Here is a 21,463-nt window from a genome sequence, read left to right on the forward strand (position 1 = left end):
AAAAGAGAAAGACTATTTTTACATGGTTTTTTACATGGTGTGCAAAATATTTTGTCTTAACAAAATATTTGTTTATTATCAAATTTCTTTATATTATACTTATATAATAGTAAGATTTAATAAATTAAAATTATATTATATAATTTCTTTTTATTTTAGTCTTATTGAAGATGATTAAAAAAATAAAAATTTCAATTAAATGTTTAAAATATTGAATTCTTATCATTATAAGAGAAAGTAATTATATTTGAATCATTCAATGTAAGAAATAGCCGATGCATCTATTTCTAATGAATCTCAATGCCCATCTTGTCGCTCGTTCTGAGAAGAGTTTTGCTGAACTTCACGGTTCACGAGACGCCTTTGTCACGATTTCGCTGAACTCGGTGCATTCCAAGACGCGTATAACGATGATCGCTCTCTTGTAATCTACACATAAGGGACACACGCACAAATAATGTGATTGTCATTCTACTCATCAAAATTTTCATGTATTTTTTGCTATCTTTAAATACATTTCTTGCTGTATATAACAATCAATGGTAACATCCTTACAGTATGTAACAAGTATTAATCTATATAACATCAAGTTAATTTTAATCAATAAGTCAAAGGTCATTGAAATTTGCGCGATTGATATGACGTTTATTAATTCTTGTTACGATATAATAATGATATCATTGATGTCATATAGCAAGATACTTATTAAGGGCAGCAGAGAATAACAGAGGTCAAAGGTTATTGAAATGATATTTTAATAATCATGCACACATACACACATCTATAAATCATTATCTGATTTATTGCCTACGTAACATTACACATGTAATTAAAATCCACCCACAAATGAAGTGGGCGTATTTGACATATAAGAGCATTGCATGTTTCCGCTAGATTTATAACTCGAGACGCAATGTAAGAGAAGTTTCGTGGATCTTTTTCAGACGGACCCAAATCCAGGTTGCGGTCGCTGCGAGGGTCGCCCATCTCATCGCAGCTTTACATACAGCGAGGGCGGTCAACATGGTGGCAACAATCAACAGCCTCAGCATCAGCAACAGAAGGACCATCCGAAGACGATCGTCCGCGGTGAGAGTGTCAGTGAAGAGTGTCTCAGTGATCGGTCGGGAAACGAGGCGTACCGAAAGCCCTGCCACGACTCGAGAAAGCCCTCGAGAACGGGCAGACCCGAGAGAAACAGTGGTGACGTGAGTGACCTCAGAAGCAAACAGAACGTTAATGCGGAGGCGGCAAAACACTTGAGACAGTACAGTGATTCCGTGGTGGACAGTGCTACGAGTGTGGACGATCTGTGCGATAACCTGAACGCCACTTCCGTCGGCGGTGAGGGAGAGGATCGGGATGCCATAACGACGCTGGAGCCGCGTGGGCTGCTCGCCTTTCACAGGGCCGGCGCGCCCTACAGAAGCGCCTCCTTCGGCCAGGTGGACTTTAATCAAGGTAAGTTTCCGTGTGCCGTGACGCGCGACTGACCGAGCTCGTTAAGGACGTTCTGAGGTCTAATTAAACCAATTACACAGAGCGAGACTGATGCAGATTATGTTTTACCGTAAGATTTACTTCGTCGCCATTGAAGTAGGAGAGAAATTGGAGGACGTCCTTGTGCGCGATTAAATCGAGCTCTTGGTTGTATAACTTATTCGTAAAAATACGATGTTGCACGAATATATATTTTTTGTCTTGAAATAAGCTCTTTTTCTTTTTAATCGATAATTTGTGCGGATTTTCATAACATATCTTTGTAGAATTAAAATACGTTACACGTGATAGCCTTATATTAGATTTCAACCCTGAACTAAATAATAATTTCAGTTATATAATGGAGGACTAAAAATAAGAAAGAGGCGTAAGTGCGGCTGTCAATAAAGTTCAAACTTTTATTGACAGATTCAATAATAAAACATCTCGCGCCCTTGACCTGTATATACACTATTTGTTTAGATCATCATAAAATTGTTTTATACACTATCTTTGATCTGGAATATTTTTGATAAGAATTTCACTTGATTTAGAAAATATATCTGATCTTATTAAAATGAAAAAGGAAAAATGAAAGAATCATTATCTTTTTATATATATTAATAAAATAATTATATTGTGTCAAAACGCATATATATTAAAAAAACATTTTATTATTATAAAAACAATATAAATTAATGCTACATTTAAAAAACGCATTAAATTAAAAAATATCGTTAATCTAATATCAATGTATAAAAACTAGCAAAATTTTAACACCAAAGGCGCGAAAACATGACGTTCAGTTGGCAAGCCGGAAACACTTTACGCTTCCGAAGCAACAAATCTTTCGAGACACCTTTTACGCACGAAAGCCGGCTGTTGCGAGTGCGGATAACCAGGTGCTCCTGAAATATCGTCGCCAGGATTTCCGCGCTTGCCTAAGTCTCGTCTATCCGCGTTTAAGCGTGCAAGCCAAATCTATTTATCAGATACTGTTTACGTTATATAAAGATCAAATATTATAAATTTTATCGAACATTAGTGATTTGTTATATGTTTACATGTTATTTAAAACACGCGTTATGCAATTGACATTTGATTTCAATCTAAAATTGTAATTCATTACTTTATATGTATTGTATGTTAAATCTACTATCAAATAATTAGATTTAATTCATTTAAAGTTGCAATTTATTATTTTGAATATTGAATTTCAAATTAACTATCGAGTAATTAGGTTCAGTTTATTGAAAGTTGTTTATTACTTTAAAGGTTGCATTCCAAATCAATTATTGAATAATTAATAAATTTAATTCAAGAAAAATATGAAAAAAATATCCTCATTTTCTGTGTAGAGGAAATATACCGTATTATGATTTGATCTAACGAGCAAAATCTGGATAATTTCAACGAATTCATATTTTCACAATTCCATTTTCAACACTTCAAGAATACATAAAAATGATATGTATGCTTATGTATATATGAAGTAGTGAAAACATATTTTTTATATAAGATATTGATTTGTTTGTATTTACATCATTGAGAAATTGAGTTGGGCAAAATTATTTCGATTTATTTTTTTGGTTTGAATGTGCAAAATAAAATTTTGTATTGTACACTTCTCGGTCAGAATTCCGCCAACGAGATGCGCGCGCGCTGTTTCGCATCTTCGAGATCTCCTCTCGTCTCGCACAGTCTGTTTGTTATTATTGGAATAGTCACACACCTCCTCGACCTAAGAGGCGCTGCCAAACTTACGTGACACTCGAGGAGGTAATTAGGACTTCCTCCAATGCTTTCTCATCTCGTGGCTGAGAGACGGCCTCACTGTATTGCTCGGTGCAAAAGCACTTGAGTTATTATTAAAAACGCTCGCGCGTAATCCGCCTTTGCAATACGTCAGGCGAGTAATATCTATAGAAACTACTCGTATTTATACAAAATCTGCTTTTTTTATAATGTCACGATTATAATAATAATACGGTTAACATACTTTAGATAGAAGATAAGCTTAAGTCCTTCGTTCGTCATATATTCGCTTTCTCTTATTTGTCTCTTTAAATATTTTTTTTTTCAAGTAAAAAATTCTTACATTTAACTTATATTGCAATATTATTACAAAAAGTATTATATTTTTCATATACATATACACATATATAAATTTAATTACAAAACGTTATATTTTTATTTTAAAAATTTAGAAAGATTGAATAATAGAAAATAATATTATTTCTCTAAATACTCTAAATAGTACTTATTCTCTAAATAATAAAATGTCTATTAAATATAAAATAAGAAAAAATAAAATTTATTATTTATTATTTTCTATTTACATTAATATCGATATTGATATTTTGGTTTTGATAAATATAAATCGTTGAATATATTCTTGCAGAGTTTTTTAATTAAGGAATTTTAAAATATAAAACAAAGGATAATCTTACTAATTTGTTATGAATTTCTGCAAAAGATGCAGATTTTACTTTCAGCGCGAACTCGCACTTTCCTCTTCCGGTGAACCGACAGAAAACTCAAGCGATCGCGGCGTCTAATCGCTCCGAGATCAAAGACGTTCGCGCAAGCACGTTACCCCGTCGTCGCGGTGATGTCACACCAGGTGGCTCGACGCCCCAAAACAGTCCCAATCGACAGAGTCCGAGGACGTCGACGCCCAGCGTCGACAGCGCCGTCGGTTCTGCCGAAGGTCTGGGTGTACCTCAACAAGGCAACCACGAGGATATCCGACCCAGAAGCGATGGCTCAGACAGCTTGGCAACTTCCAGTGCACTAACTAGCCCGGAACCTCTGGTCCCGGAAGTGAACGAGCCGAGAGCCGATCAAACGGACGCGGCTGCCGTCGAGTCGATTAGCCACGAGTCGGTTTATCCGATTGTTGAAGGAAGTACTGTGGAGGAAACCGTTCAAAAAGGTTAGAAGGATATAAATACATGTATCGATGTCTTATATTTATTATTATTGGTTTTTCAAAAAAAGTTATGAATGCCATTAGTTTGAGGAAATGAGGACAACTGTTTCTTCTTTATTGTATTAGAAATATATGTCATTTATTTAATTTTAATATTTAGAAAAGAAACTTAATATTATACACAATTACACGATTATATTATTTTATTATTATGTTTTACAGTACACGCATAGACACACACTTTATTTTACTTTGTTTTATCTTAATTTAGGTTTGATTATATTAGCAGATAGCAATTTTTAACTGCGATTATTGTTTTAACAAGAAGCATCAGGCGCTCTCAGCATCTTAGTGCAATCTCTCGAAGAAAAAGAAAACAACGGCTGATAGTTCGGAATCCCAAAGTTGTTAGAGAGCAAAGTTTTCGCTCGCCGGTAGTGGATCGATTGTGTGCGTGAAAGATATCTCAGTAGGATATAAAACGGAAATACACTCGCGCGTGGGAGTCCGCGTGCGCGAGCAAGAGTTCCGTTTGCCTGAATTTCGCGCGTTGCTCATCATCATGGGAAACAACGGAAACGCAGGAAACGGACGAACAAGGCGAGGAAACGCGATGATACGCGACGGGTATATTGTCGTCATCGGTTAAGAAATGCGCGCGTCAGTTTATCATTTATTGTGAATAGCGCGAGTTCCAGCCGCGAGTGAAGCATGCGAGAGCGCGCGTGAAGTCATCAATGAAGATGGCTATAACTCAATGACGCTCAAACGTCTATTTCCACTCTCTGGCACCCACCGTTCTGAAAATAGTGCCGCGCAAAATAACATGGAACTTACGTGCACCTTTGTACCCGTGCTCCTGTCGATGCACCCAAAATAGTCCCAGTTCTCTCTCTCTCTCTCTCTCTCTCTGATTCTCCTCGACCCTCGCTTCGCTCTTCATTTCATATCATTATCCCTCGACATCGCGAAATACCTGGCCGTCTGTTCGATTCGGCGACCATGAAATGAACTCGATTCCGAACTAGATCGAATCCGCATCGATCGATTCTTGCGTGAATCAATTTGTTTAGACTGATTTAAATCGGCAACATGTTGAAACGATTCTATACTAAATTCTACACTGTCAAATATTGTTCAATTCAAATAGTACATATATAATGACAAAATAAATTCAATTCACTTGAAACAGTAACATACTTTTTTATGAATTTTTGTGTATAAATTAAATTTAAACTTTATAAACTTTATAAATAAATAAAATAAAAGTTTATTAATTTATATAGAGTATCAAAGAGAGATAATATAAGAATATAAGAATTTTTCTAAAATCTAAAATTAATAACAGCTTTAATAAAGCAGTGCATGTGCTTATTCTTATATATATACATATATATATATATATATATATATATATATATATATATGTTTTAGTCTTAAAATATATATCTTAAAATATAGTTTTAAAATAAACAAATGTTTCGAAACAATCTCACTTTATGACTCTGCACAAAATATATATGGTTCGTTGAAAGTTTGGAGTTTGAAGTTCAAGCTCCTTTAGTTTCAATACAAATCTCTCTCTGATCGTGTTTTATCGAATATCGATCAGATTTTTTCATCGATCTTAGACAAATGATAGACAGATAATAATGATAAAGATACGGTTTTCAGAGACCAAAATAGAGCCGCACGAGGTAATTATCACTCCACCCCCGGAGGAGCCGCGTCTGAGTCAAGCGAGCGAAGGCAGCGAGGCGCCGAGCGAGACGCCCTCGGAGACGTCCTCGCCGTCCGGCAAGACGAGACGATACCGGGGCGACACTAGCAAGAGGAGGAAGGGCGTGTACATAACTCAATGGCCAGAGCCCTTGGACGCGAACAGGAACAAGCTGTCGGCTCAGAGCAGCGAGGAGAGAGACGAGCCACCTGCGACGCCCAGCGATCTGTCCGACTGCGAGGGCCACACGCCTCGAAGGTAACCGGAGAACCTATGCTTGGATCCATCGAAATAGAACGGAAGTGCGCCTGATACGCAGACGCGCAGATCTAACGTGCTCACAAACTCGCGTTAATAATAGCCTTAACGAAATAATTACGGTTTCACGTGTAAAGGAAGAGTAAAGTTGCGTTTCGATCTCTGGTTTGTCTTTTTTCTTCGCGCACAAAATTTTATACATCAGTAAATTTAGAAATATTAAATTTAATATTATTAAATTTCAAGAAGCAAATGTGCGCGTAGCATTTGAAAATTCTTCTCTTACTTTTGGGGAAAGAGGTATAAAATATTTTTTCCTATTTTATTCAAAATTTTAATTTTATTCTCAGATTACATCTGGTTCGATTCCTCTGATTTATACACACACATATATCGATCTATAAATATTTAAAAATGATAACGTTCTCTTTTTTCCAATCAAGGTACAGCAAGAGGCCTCTTCGCGGACCCTACGGGCAGATGCTGGAGGCCGAGATGGCGAAACCGCGTACCGCCGACATCGCGCTCGACGAGGGTCTTCGTCCTCGCAGAAAGATCTCAGCGAATCTCTCGTACAACGCGAGCGGCAACAACAACAGCGGCTCCGAGCCACCCACGCCCTGCCATCACCGGACGACCTCCAGCCCTACCAAACTCGAGGGGCTTCCGGGGCCGAGTCCCGAGCTGCTCGCGGAGCTGCTGAGAGGGTCCTCGGAGAGGGTGGCTCGCGCACCAGCGCATCGAAACGTGAGTCAGATTATCTTGCTTCGATATAAATTGCCGGTTACAATGCCCCGGCTACATTTCGCCCATTTTTCGCGATACGACGGAGATAAGCGCGAGGGAGGGCCGTAAAGTATCTGCACGGTTCGTGCCGCGCATTTGTTATCGAGACATTTGATGCATACACAATGTGCACGTTTCCCTTGATTAATGAACGAGCAATTTCTTTGGGAAATTGCAATTTTTTGGTCTCTGTTAAAAATGCAATGTTGTCGTATATCTTGTATGATATATAATGCTATTAATTGAGTGCGCCAAAAAAAAAAAATACGATAAAAAAAAGAATTTGATATTAACTTCGTAAATCTGCATTATGATTTGTATCGAGTAATACATAATTTCCTAATTTAATTTACTAGGTAAAATTTGCTAACAAAGATATATATTTTTATAAATAATATATATTTTTTTAAATAATTTTACAATATTGCTAATAAAATATAATATTTGCCGAATCAAAAAAACGTGTATCTTTAAAAGATAACTGTTTTAATAACAGCTCAAAAACAAATATTGTATTACTCATTTATTTAATATTTTTATAATATCACTTCTTTGAGAGAAAAAAATTATTTATATTCTATATGTACAATTAGCTATAAACATATGACTGATTCTCAGCATATGACAAGCTCTTTTCACGTTAAACGAATAAATCTATGGATGAGGCACCCATTTCGCTCTAAATACGAGGCATGAATACGAGCCAAAGAATTTTAATTCTGTTCTTTCCTGGAATTTCGCTCCTCTTCTAAATACAAAAATGCTGTGATCGGGGTTATCTCGTCGTATCTCTCTAGCTCGTGCATCAACGTTGTAACATCTGGCCGAGAGGCCACATGAGGGAAGCGCCGGTCAAAACTGATGTGACAGATCCCCGATGTTGGGGCGGAACGGATGGCCGCGCTCTCGTGTTCGCGTGCTTGTTCGACTCCAGCGCCGAAAACATAATCTAATAATAATGTACGGTCATATTTCTCGGATGAGTTCACGCATTGGCCAGTGCACTCGAGGTTGGTGTAGCGTTCCTACACGATTCCGGCGGGGGCGTACACACGGATATTCCTGGTGAGTTAGGTGTATCTGGGGACCGACGCGATGATTCGTTTCGCCGCGATCATTTCGGTGCAACCTTCGCGACCTTGTGCCATACATATGCTTATCATTTTTCATCTGATAAGTTTTGTAAATTTTTTCCGGGAAATTCACACAACAACTCTGTTTTTAGAAATCAAAGGACTGCGAAAATTAAAAATCTTGTAGTAAATTTTACACTCTTGCAAAAGATTTTTGAAGAAAATTTTATCTTTTATATATTTTAATATTGAGTCATTCTTATAGTAACAATATGTGGGAAAACTGGCGAATATTTTATAGTAATTTTTATTTATTACTTTATTCTTAATTTGATGATATATTAAGTTTATGCAATTTTTTGAATAATGAGAACTAATTTATTATAAAATAAGAGATTATAAATTTAAAATAATTATGAGGATTATAAGTATCTGATTTTATATTAATTGTTATGGTAATAATTATCATGTGTTTTTTTTTCTATTAAAATTAATATACATATTTTTTTTTCAAATATGCTCAAAGTATTTGAGGCGAATCAAAAATTAAAGAAACACTCTTTGGAATTTAAACTGAAAATATCGTAGCAATGACATTGCGAAAAACAAGAGAAATGTTAGAATATTTATCAATTTGCAACATATTTGCAATTTGCTACATTTTAATTCAAGAGCAGATATATCAAACTGAGGATAGAGATATCAAACTGAACTGATTTGAATCTTTAGATTATATTTTTTTATTAAAAAGAAAAGCTTAAAAGAGAATATAAATTTTGACGATATTGAGATATAATCTTTTTTCAAAACTGTGTTAAATATTTTTGACAGTTCAATTGTTTTTACATCAATTCTGGCGCATATTTTGCGGTAGAATTTTACGTAATCTTAATGAGTTTATACAACTCATATGTCTTTCACGATTATTTATCGTCTAAAAAAAGAATCGAGGAATTACGATAACGATGGACTTATTTTATCTACAAGTCGTTGACGGTTGCAAATATATCGCTTAAAGATCTCGCTATAACGTAGTTATGTTCTCTGCTCGCGTCGATTAGAAGCCAGATGGATCTTTACGTCGCGATTAAAAGATTCATTCATGATCGCAGAATATTGCGCGTGAAATGAACATTTGTACGGTTATTTAACACGAGTTAAATTAATCTTAATAACTCGAAATAATCCAATTTATTATTTTTATTTTAATTTATAAAAATATTTATCTGCAGAATATATAGGAAAATATAAAGGGAGAGAATTTGTTGAAGAATTTCTTTTTACAGAATTACGCATAATACTACAAATAAATTTGCAAATATGCAAATATCGATCCAATAAATGAGGATGCACCTTTCCTTATCGGAAGAGATATTTCGCGAATTTTTTTGTTGGGATTTAAAGCGTGAACGAATCTTGATGCGAATAGTCAGCGAAATGAAGATTAACGAGGCTGTTCGAGGAATTCTATAACGATGCACGTGCAGTGAAAATTAGTGGTAAAAGAAAGCAAAGTTGTGTCGTTGAGAGAAAGCAGCATTGTTTATGTGAGGCGAGATGGAATGCATTAACGATGATATAGTTTGGCGTGCGCCAGTTACGGTCATCGCAAGCTGAATTTGGCATTTGGCCAAAGGGCAGATTATTTTTTTTTTTTTTTTTACCTAGTGGGACAAAGGTGCGGGCGAATTTGTGATGCGGTAGCTACGCGGCATTTGTACGCAGTCGCGTTCCTATCGGAGAGAGTAGCGACCTATTTCTTCCGCGGACACGGGAGACCCTCAGTCGACGTCATGTTTACTGCTGACGTCATTACGCCCAGGCACATCGTGAATTTGCGTTCCATTCATGAAATGCCCGTCAGATGTGGGGAATGACGTAATACTAAACACCTACCATCATCGTGTAAAGCTTACAAAAGCACGTCTGAGTACTTTGTAAGATTCTTTTTAATTTTTCGCGACATGGTTTTACTTTTTATGCACATTGACTATACAATTTTTCATTCTTATCAGAAATTATTATAATGTAAAGTACACATTGAGATTTTCAACATAAAATGTTTATTATCTTATATTGCCACAAATAACATAATTTTTAAATAATTTTATATTGAACAGATATAATTTTACTCTTTCTAATTATAATGTGTTATTAATAAGGAGATTATATTTTCTGATCGTGTAATGTAATATCGTAAATAATGTTGAATCTAAAATTAATATAAGTCGCATATAGATTTTCTTTTTATATTTTATATTTGTAAATTTTTGCGAACATAAACAGAGATGATTATTCAATCAATATGAAATATGATTCATATTTCAATGTTTATATTATTTGGCCAATCATTGATCAATCATTAATTAATATTGAAATGCAACAAATGCGGCAATTAATGTGCGGCTAATAAATACTCCGGTGGCTCTATTCTTGAAGTAGGAAATTTTCCTGTAAACGTGACGAAAGTAACACATGCGTGCGCGATGTATCGAGAATACAAATTCTCTATTTTATCGATAGCATTATCGGAAGTTCAGAGAAACTGCGGTCCAGGCGGCGGCGAAATTTCGACGCGTACGAGAAAGCGTGTCGGCGCGAGAGATACACGCCGTGGAATAATGAAAGGCCTCTCGACCGGCCATAAACTTTCGAACAATAGCGTAATCGTGGTTCCATTGACTGTTAAGAGGTGCGGACGTGGCTAGGCACGTGGGTGGTATCGGTAGGTACGCGCGACTTTTATTGCCCACCGCGTTTGTGTATCAGTCTCTCTCGGTAGACCGTAAAGGAATCTCGTGTACGCGCGATATTAAATGCAGTTACGTCTGATACAACGGCATGCAGCGGGGATCTCTTAAGCAAGCTCCTCGACAAGAGCTATTTTAATATCAAAATGGCATAAAAATGTTACATGCTCTATTTGGTATTCTTGTACTCTTTTAACATACACAGAGCTTGGTTATTTTAATTTACGAATTTCCTTAATAATAGTAAAATAAGAGGGTGCGTATAAGCCGTCATATTTTTAAACGATATTATTTTTTTATTTGTAGTAACTTATTGAACATTTTAACGCATATCTGTAATAAATCTGTAATAAATATGCTTAAATCATGATTGAGAAGACAGCTGTCAATTTCAAGTCAGATGTTACAGAATTTGACTTTGGGTAATTTTACGAAGTGTCCAAACGGGAATAGAGAGATCATAAATTAGCAACGCGATGCTTTCGCGATATCTTGCGACATTTCGATCGGATCGAAGAATGATCGTGAAACGGTGGTGTGATGCGAAAATCTATATATCGATCGCGATCGCGTGGTGGAGCAGGATGTTGCCGGATAATCTATGAATAAACCGATGAGTGCAGGAAGCGCGGGAGCATGCAAAGTAGTAGTTGCACCATATTTGCCCGCGTGGCCTGTTACCGGGAAATATTTAAATATTTAACTTACACGGGATGCGTATATATAAACCACTTGGCCGCGACTGATGCCTACGATTTTGCAAGCGCGACCACTCGTTTGCGCGATATTTAATTCGATCGGATCGACCTTAAGATCGCACGCGAGGCGATCTTCTGCTCGTTGTGAGTAAACAGAATTGCATTTCCAAGTCGTTCGGACCATTGCCCGTCCCGTTAATGTATGCACGTAACTTTATTATCGTACTACGAGCATCTATTACAAGCTACTTGTTTGTTTGCATGTTTGTGCGATATTTTATATTGTTTACGCATTTTTGTGTATATTCTTAAAAAATTCCGAAAGCGAATACTTTTTAACATCGTCTAAATATGGCATAGGTTTTCTTTTACTTAAACTCATTAATTTTTTTCTAAAGTAAGTGTAATATTTTCATATGTCATAATATAATATTTTTGGATAGTAGAAAAAAATGTTCAAAAGATTTCTCTAACGACTCGAAAACGAATAAATACTTCTGAACTTAGACTACAAGAATCTATCTGATTTTATTTTTTTATCAAGTATTTTATAAATTATTATCTATGTATTTTTTTATATTGAAGATTTATATATTATATATTAAAAGTTATATATTAAATACTATTATAAAATTATATATTAAAAAATATTCCGTACACTTATACATAAAATAATTTCGGATTAATACGATGGCTTACGATGGAAGCGTGTGCTGAGCAATGCGTTGCAGCAACTTGGTAAATTTGCTAAATGCTCGTCCAAAAAGTACGCAGCAGCATTTTGATGCCCGCCACAAGTCTGGGCGCAGACTAAACAAGCATCGTCAAAATAAATATGGGTCGCGAAATGTTGCAAAAATGCGCTCTCATAGAATAATTCAGAGAATGTACATAGCCAAGCTACAAACGCGATCGCATTCCGGACACCCCGAAGTAAAATCATCGGCGTTTTTACTCGATAGCACCTATGTAGACACCGACCTTTGATATAACTTCTCCGCCGTCATGCCATTCTTATGATTGTTCTACTTAATTCTTTTGTAATTCGTGTGTCGAGAAAAATTTTTCTTTAAAAATTTCTTTATGAAAAATTAAAGTGAGACATCACTTTATTTTTCTTTTATTATTATTTTTAATTTATTTTTGATATAATAATTTATATGGAAATGTGTGTTATTCTATGTTTCTCTTTGTCTCTCAATTCCGAGCATATTTATATAATCCTGCTGTAGAAAAGTAGAAAATAAAAAGATTTCTACGGCTTTTATTGTTCTTGACATTCTATAGTCTTTTTTTAGGATTCAAAAAATTAAAATAAAGATTAGTATTGAAAAGATCTTTCTCTCCCTTCCGTAACGATTTTCATTAAAAAGCGCAGGTGGCGGAAATTGATGCTTGTTATCGAAGAGAGAAGCGCAGGCTTAATAAACGTCTATTTTATTAGTATTAGAGAAATTGAGATTCACGAGCTTATTGATTTTTCGATTGTTTGTTACGATGGTTAATACAAAAGCGCTCATCTCAATAAAACCGGCAAAACCAACCGGTTATTGTTCTTATGTACGCTCGGTTTGCATAAATCGTACGTTTAATTTATTTAACGAAATCCTCACGTGGACGAGTTTATTCGGGCGTAAATATACCATATGATGTGGCGAGAAAATGTGTGAGCGAACTTATAAGTTAGAATACTGTCCGGCTATGAATTAGGTCTGTTACTTGAAAGAATAAAATTAACGCGCACAAAAGACTTAAGAGCCTTAGTTTTGATCGAGCTTTGTTATAAAATCGAACCATCTGCCGACGAACGTGCGACTTAAATTTAAATGTGACTATCCGTTCATTTAAATTGTTCGCAAAGTTCAAGTGCGTCGTGAACTACGCACATTTTTGCGAGACTTTTATTTTTTTTTTTTTTTTGTACTAGATATTTTGCAATCATTTTGATTTAATTTAGAGAAATTAGAATTTGCATAACATAATTTACATAAATTAAAAAAAAAAAACGATACTTCTTATATTTCTATCAATAGAGGTTTCTCTGTCTTTTTTTTTTCTCAGGGAAAATTCGAAGAGATTCCAGAATGGAGAAAATATTTTCTTAAATTTCTCAAAGAGCATCCTATCTGATCTTTCGACAAATGCAATAAATTAGTAAAAATTAATTTTCGAGTAGTTTATTTCGATCGTCACTTAAATCTGACATTAGAAACCTGTTGCTCGATGGCAGGCTTTCGAAAGGGTTAACCCGGCATTTCAATGCAAGGTCGCGTTGCGAGACCTCGTCCCCTTCTCCACAGGACAAGAAGGGGAAGGGTGGCAGGAACGACGGTACAGCATCCAGGATACAGCAAAGCGCGTGTAAAATCCACGTGAAAAGTACGCGCCGGCGTCCTGACGTGCGCGCGCGCCCTCGGCTTCCGTCCTCTCCGCCGCCGCTATTCTCTTGGGCATCGATCAGCTTCCTGGTAGCTGTGCGACGGGTCGCCAGTTTCAGGCGTAACGCCGCGTCTAGCTGTTGCTCGTTGTGGAAAAGCCACAGCTTGTGGAAATCGCGATGCCGTCGCGATTGCTCTCCCGATAACGTGTTTGGCAAATCGGACGTGTACGCTCATAAATATTCCGATATCGTTCGAAACAATTTTTTCTTCTCTTTTTTTCACAATATTAAAACTTAGTAAACTAATAGTAAATTTATTAAACTAATAGTAATAATAATTTGTGCGGTGTGATGCTGCAATAGCAGATAGCTCGACGTCGATCATCATGAGTGTCTCGTCTTTGACAATTTTTAAGGATAGAGAACATATTTATTTTTTTTTTTTTCGATCGAAATAAAATATTGATAATAAATACTAATAAACTTAATATAATATATTGATAATAATAATAATAAATTAATTAATATTAATAATATAATTATGCGATGCGTGCGCGCGCGATATATTAATGTGATCATACAACATTTTTTAAATTTATATCTATAATTAACATTGGATATTATTCGGAAAGCAGGGAAAAATACACAATCAAGTCATTAATCGCAAGAAGAAAACTCGAATTTAATATTAAATTCTTCTCGTGCGAAATATTTCAGTCAATGTTGTTTATTTCGCGCGCATTTTATGTAGCAAGAGGATAATATATTTCCACCCAGAATAACAATTATTTTGATTATTGAAACTTGCTATGATATTACGCAACAGAAAATTAAAATGAATGAAATAGTATTCTCTCGTCTCGAAATAAATCTTCAATTCTTAAATAAAAATATATCGAAAATATCAACAGTTTTAGAAAATGTGGCATTTTTTACAGGAAGAAGAATTTCACGGAAAGAGAAAATAAAGTATATCTCGTATTTTTTTTAGCGAAATCTTTGCGATTTTATTGCTTCTTTAAGAGGGCAGAAGCGACAATCATCTCGTTTGGATCCATGTATATATACGCTCCTTTTTCTCTCTTTCTTTCTTGGCGAAAATTCAAGTAACGCGGGCGCGATTACAGGCGCGTCGCGATGCCTCCGTCACGTGTAACAGGTTGTAATTTTATTCGAGCCTCGTCGGCGAGCAAACTCGTGTTGAAAGTGTTTACTTGCGATCGCGTGACATTCTAGGGCGGCAGGATGGCACGTGGATAAGTACTTGTAAGTGAACGGTTCTAAACACGACAGGCTGTTAACAGTTCGATGCCTCGTTATATTCGGTGTATCTTATTGTCTCTCATTTTCTTCTAAATTTTCTTCTTCTTTTTCAAATTCTTTGATTACTTCGAGATCGATTCTCTCTTTGTAGAAAAACTTGACTGAATATTTCTTTCTTCATAACTTTGCGAATATTAAATATGTTGATTAGAGATTTTTAATTAAAATTCTGTCAATACAAATTTTATTTAAACAAAATAAAAAAAAAAATTATAAGATTTACTTTACATGTAATGTATTTATATCTTTATAACTTTATCTATTTAATTTAATATATATTCGCATTTCTATAACTAACTCTCAGATTATAATGTTATTAAATATAATGTTATTGCTATAAATGTTATTATAATGAAATTAATTAAATATAATATATTATCATAATATATTATTATGATAAATAACTTTGAAATAAAAAAAGTGTTTTATTTTCATCGCTGAAATTTAATTCCTTACATTGTCGAGATTTTTAATTTGTACCATAATTACATAGGCATTTGAATTTAAAAGAGTTTTAAATCTGGATATTTTTTTTAACAAAAAAAAAAAAACAATTGTACCATCTCGATTGTAAAGAAAATGCGATATGTTCTTAAAAATATTATTATTAAAATAGATAATATTATTATAGAAGAGTTGTTTGCACTATTTTCTGACTTTTTTTTACTATTACTGAAGATGATTGCTAAAAAAAACCATTAACATTCTGTGCACGTTTAAGAGCAAATCAAATAATGTCATTTTATATCTCGAGAAGACTTCGCTCGGAAATCAACTTTACTCTCCTTGTTTGACAGCCTGAATTTAATGTTCCACGCGTATTTCAGTTTATCTTATTGATGTCGTATATATATTTTGAAAAACATTTTATAGCACGTGTCACGCAAGTTTAATCGAAGGATCGTCAAATCCGCGTTTGGCTGTCAGGACCATATGGTTTCTCTCTCAACATGTTCCAGTATCAGGAAACGTGCGTTTCCTCTTCTTGGTGTCATGATCACGTTGCACTGAATACTTCTTCCTGACCTTGCTGTCGAATCTGCTGATAACTTTACAAATTTATCATATTATTGCGATGAATCTTTTACACGAATCATTTAAAAATCATTTTAAGGTCGCATATTATTCATCGAAGTTGATTAATTTTTTATATACAATGACGAATATTTTTCAACAAATTAAATTTTCAACAAATTAAAAATTCCATGATATTGACAGGGTTATCTCTCAAACAACAATTATTAACAATATCATACACATAATTAATTCTAATTAAAAAGCAAAGGTTCGTGGAACTGTTTTGTACACGTTTATGTGTAATTCGCGGAAAAGTAAAATTAATTAACAATCTTGACAAGCTGTTTTATCTGCAAAATATTTATTTGTCTTCTATCGTATATTGTACATATAGCCCATATAAAATTAAGTGTTTGCATAATAAAGTATTAGCTTTAATCTAATGAAATTACGCGGTTACGACAATAAAGAGAACTGCAATTGTCACAAATGCAATCGGCCGACTAATAAAATATAAGATAATCAATTTTTTTTTCTACGAAACGATGAATTGACATACAGATTTATAATTTCACTACAAAATAAAAATAGATATGCATGATTTTTAATTCAATTATATTAATAAAAAAAGTGCTAAGAAACTTTCCATAAGAATGAAAAGAAAAGTGTAATAAAACAAATTTAATAAATAATATAAATAATAAAAAGAACGCGTGCGCAAATCACGTCATAGCCTGTATATTGTACTTTCATCCCTGATATTAACATGAAGATAGCGAATCTGATTGCGAGACTACTTGGCATGAGGATAAACCGCGGAGAACATTTGTGACATAACTCCGTATTAATTAGCAAAGGGAGCTTACATGTAATTAAACGACAATGTCTCATTATGTTCGCACAACGGGATCAAGCAAGAGGTCATGATCGATCGCGCGCGCAATCGATTCTGTAATCGAGCGAGACTTGGGATGGCACGAGGAAAAACCGGAGCGTGAAAAAGCGAGAGAGAAAGAGAAAGAAAGAGAGACAGAGAGTGCCGTGGATGAGCTTACAAGCTCAATTGGACGAGGGGAGCGGGAGTCCTTAGTCACGGCGCTAAATATAACGGGCGGTCGGTCAGTTCGTTCGTAAACGAACGTAAAAGCGCTCGACGCGCGATCATCTTGAAAGCCCCCGCTTCGTGCAAACCTCCACGAGCTTTTAAAGAGGCGCGTCCGTTTTTTTTTTCGACACGCGCGTTTTCAAATGCGACGCATATACAAACTGCGACGTTCTTTTCCATTTTGCATATCTTGAGAGCGGGAACTTGGATAACTTTCAATACCGATCACTTGTGATGATCGATGTTCTGATTCGAAGAATCGCGGATATCCTACTCTTCTTTAATTTCTGTTTTTCCTGGATGGTTATTAGAAATTGCAAGAGAATTATTTACCTAGTAATTCTTATGTTAGAAACTTTTATAGATACTTTTATTTTTGATATCTTGTGAATTTCTGTCCTTAAAAGTATATTTTTAATTATATTTTTTAAATTGTTTATCTGAAAATTTGTACATTGAAGATGAGGAATTAGAAATATATGGCAGGCCAATGCCGGTCACTCGTGATGATCGATATGTATCTGATGACTTTTCTTTTAATCTCAACATAGATTTCTCGAAAACTTATGCCAATATTAGAACAATTTAATAGAAAGAAAAGAGCAGTTGTTATTTATTTCGAGCGTTTCCAGATTAATATAAAATCGATGAAACATTTGTGAAATTTGTAAAAAGAATACATATATAAATTACATAATTACTATTTCTTCGATGCAGTTTACCAAAACGAGGAACTCTCGAGCGCTATCGAGAAAACTTGAAAGAAGAATCCAAGAATAAAACGTTTGAAGACGGCACACATTTACGTACGGAAAGCGTAAGAGCTCGGCTTTGGTTTCGCCGTTTCCGCCAAGCGGAGCAAGTTGAGACGATAGTCCGGAAATACGCGAGTGAATATTCTGTCGGCCACATTTCGCGGTGCATCGATTCCGCAAGGATGCTATGCGAGTAGGGTGTATACGCGCTTACGAAATCTCAGTACAGGTGGCCTACGAGATTGACAATGAACGCTGATCGCAAGCTCATCAATCAACCGTCGGTGGACAGCGAGAATAACGAACGCGTCATCTCCGAACGCGTGGGTAGTTCTCCTTTTCGACGTTTATATTAACTAGGCAGGGGGCTAATTCTGAATGAAAAAACATTCCAAATACTTTGAGTCAGCGCGTTTAGTATGTTCTTTTGACATATTACGCGCCTTGCGCGTTAAAAGTATTTCTGAAATAATCTCAAGTGTCGTATTTGAAAATCAAATAGACTTTTTTTTATCATATTTGGTTTCCTTTTTGAGAAAAGAATGTATTTTATACACTTATATTTTTTTGTGTATTAAATATATAATGAAAAAAAATATAGAAAAAAGAAAACGCGAATGAAAAAAAAAAGATATAGCTATAAAAAAGAAACATAAAAAAAAATTGATAAAGTTAAGACATACAGTGGCGGAAGATTCCGAGATGGATTGCGCGTAATTCATTACACCGTGTATTAAGTAATCCATCAAGTCCTTCATCGATGTCTCTCGATGCTGACATAATCTCAGTATCAACGCATTGTTCCCATTATCCTCCGCGATGCGTATCTATGGGACGTAATATCTTGCGATTTGTCGTTTACATTGCATAACGAGTCATAATCGAGTCCACTGTAATCACGCACGTGAATTCTTTCGTAAGAGCACGTGCGAGCTTCATCACGGAACACGACGCGATGATAATCGAATGACAACTGTGTATGCTTCCTCTTCTCCTCCTCCGTCTCGATCACGCGCTTCCTTCTCTTCGTACTTCACGACGAATATTTTAATAATTGTCTTTTTTTTTTTACGTGCAGGACACAAGGACTCACGTGGTTGTGGAGCTTTACGACACGGAACGATCCTATGTGGAGGCGCTACAGATACTAGTCAATGTGAGTATTATTGATTTTAGATAAGATTTTGGAATCACATTTCTTTAGAAGACACGAGAAGTAAATATCTATAATAAATAATGTATAAATAAATAATAATATAAATATTAAAAGATATTTTCTGTTTGATGTGTGATAATTAATTAACTTATAAATAATAGAAACTTTAAAAATTTCCTTGACTTGCATAGCGATATTAAGTCATATAAAGTCATAGTTAAATACATACCTTAATATTTGACGTAATTTTCTCCAAAATGTAGTACAGATTTTTAAATATTTGTTATTATTGAATATATTTTTTAGTTAAATTCTTTACAATTTTGGAATCGTTAGAATATGAAGCAAAGAGAGATAAATGCAGACGAATTAATTTTCTCTAAAAGTAATATTCTCTCCGGATTGAATTGATCAAGAGAATTGCATCGATCGGTCTCTCAAGTCTCAAGTCGCGCTGCAACGTCAGAAGAAACAGCGTTCAAATGGATGCATGTCGGAAACTGCGATTCGTCCTTGCATCTTGTAAACAAACATCCCCGTTCGTTTATTCGCTCCGCTCCAGCGAACTGTTGCTAGTTTGACCCAAGCACGCCGTCTCTTCGGCCTGTTGTTTTCATTAAAATTTCCATTCCCGACTTCATAATCATTCTTCGTTAAACACCGGAAATAGATCCAAAATATTAGGCAAATAGTTACGAGAATCGGTCCGTTTGCCTGTTTGCCTAATATTGTATTCGCATTTGCAATTATACACGTATTATTGCTCTCATTTCGAGAACTGAGAAATCATTATCAGATTGCGACGCAATAATAATAAATTTTATATTGCAATAGCAATTTTGCTAATAAAAATCGTGACTATTGTCTAAACCCACCATCCACTTTAAACTTTCCTATATGCTTAGACAAATTTGAATGATAAGAAAATTGTGGAAAATTTATATAAAAATGCTGTTTTCATTAAAACGATTGGAATAATAAAGGATTATTTTTTTGTATGTAAAAATTTAGGGACCGTACATTTTTCATTATTGCATAAAATGTTATTCGAAAAAAAGTTCATCTAATTCAATGTAATCGTAAAATTAATAATTTTCTCTTATACTACTAGAAAAAAAAAATAGTTTTAATACTATAAGAAACTTTTTTTATTTGTACGTTCAAAATGTATATAAATTCTTCTAACAGACAATTGTTTGTGACAATTGACAATGTATTCCAAGGTGGCATTATATGTAATAGAATTGTCATCCTCCTTATCAAGGACACTCCCAAATGTGCTATTTGATTTTCAGCGCATTGTTTGCGTCCTTCGTCTGAATATATTTTGTTTTAGCGGGGAAACGCATCTAATATATGTTCAAGGGCGTTTCTGCAAAGTTGATTACTGGACGACGTGCAGGACGAGTTTGCAAGTAAATGCGCGTGTCAAAGTATCGCTATCGCGCGAGATGATAATTGCATTACTCATCTAAATCCAATTTCCGACGCGGATATTCCGCATGCAGACTGTTCCAGTTCACGCGTCCACAGCCATCTCTGCTTTATCTCTTTTGCGCTCTTTATCTCTAACTCTACTGAAATTAAAAGCTAAAAATATTCCAGCAATAGAATCTCATGCTTTATACAATTCTTCAAAATCACACAAATGTCAAATTACGGCGAGGCGTACAGAAGAAAATACATAAATAAGATAGAATCTTGCGATACAAAGATGGAATCATTAAAATAAAATTTTTTTATGTCTGATTATTTACATATAATTACATCACTTTAATAAAATGGTATAGAAAACTTAAATCATAAACATGTAATGTATTTCAAATCTATAAAATTTTGAACACGTTTAATTTTAATAAAAGCATATAGAGAGTTGCCTTTCTCCCACGATATCTTTCGATATTTATAAAACTCTTTCAAGCACACGTGGTGGTCTCTTGTAATCGGAAGTGCGACGATTCAAGCACGTGTGCATCGCGAGATGCGTCACATTAACGTGCAACGTGCTCTGTATAATTGTAACAATTATAT

At 34.9% G+C, this 21,463-nt stretch overlaps 1 protein-coding gene across 4 annotated transcripts in view; it reads left to right on the forward strand.

Moving 5' to 3' along the window:
* LOC126849404 (rho guanine nucleotide exchange factor 17) overlaps positions 1-21,463 on the forward strand; it is a 52,844-nt gene that overhangs the window by 16,988 nt on the left and 14,393 nt on the right. For all 4 annotated transcript variants that reach the window (XM_050591211.1, XM_050591192.1, XM_050591219.1 and 1 more), the window contains 5 exons: positions 945-1,461; positions 3,956-4,414; positions 6,086-6,389; positions 6,833-7,136; positions 19,355-19,432. In XM_050591211.1, the coding sequence (XP_050447168.1) occupies positions 945-1,461; positions 3,956-4,414; positions 6,086-6,389; positions 6,833-7,136; positions 19,355-19,432 (1,662 nt within the window). The remainder of the gene's footprint in view (positions 1-944; positions 1,462-3,955; positions 4,415-6,085; positions 6,390-6,832; positions 7,137-19,354; positions 19,433-21,463) is intronic.

The sequence above is a fragment of the Cataglyphis hispanica genome, chromosome 1 (genome assembly GCF_021464435.1).
Source record: "Cataglyphis hispanica isolate Lineage 1 chromosome 1, ULB_Chis1_1.0, whole genome shotgun sequence".
NCBI lineage: Eukaryota > Metazoa > Arthropoda > Insecta > Hymenoptera > Formicidae > Cataglyphis > Cataglyphis hispanica.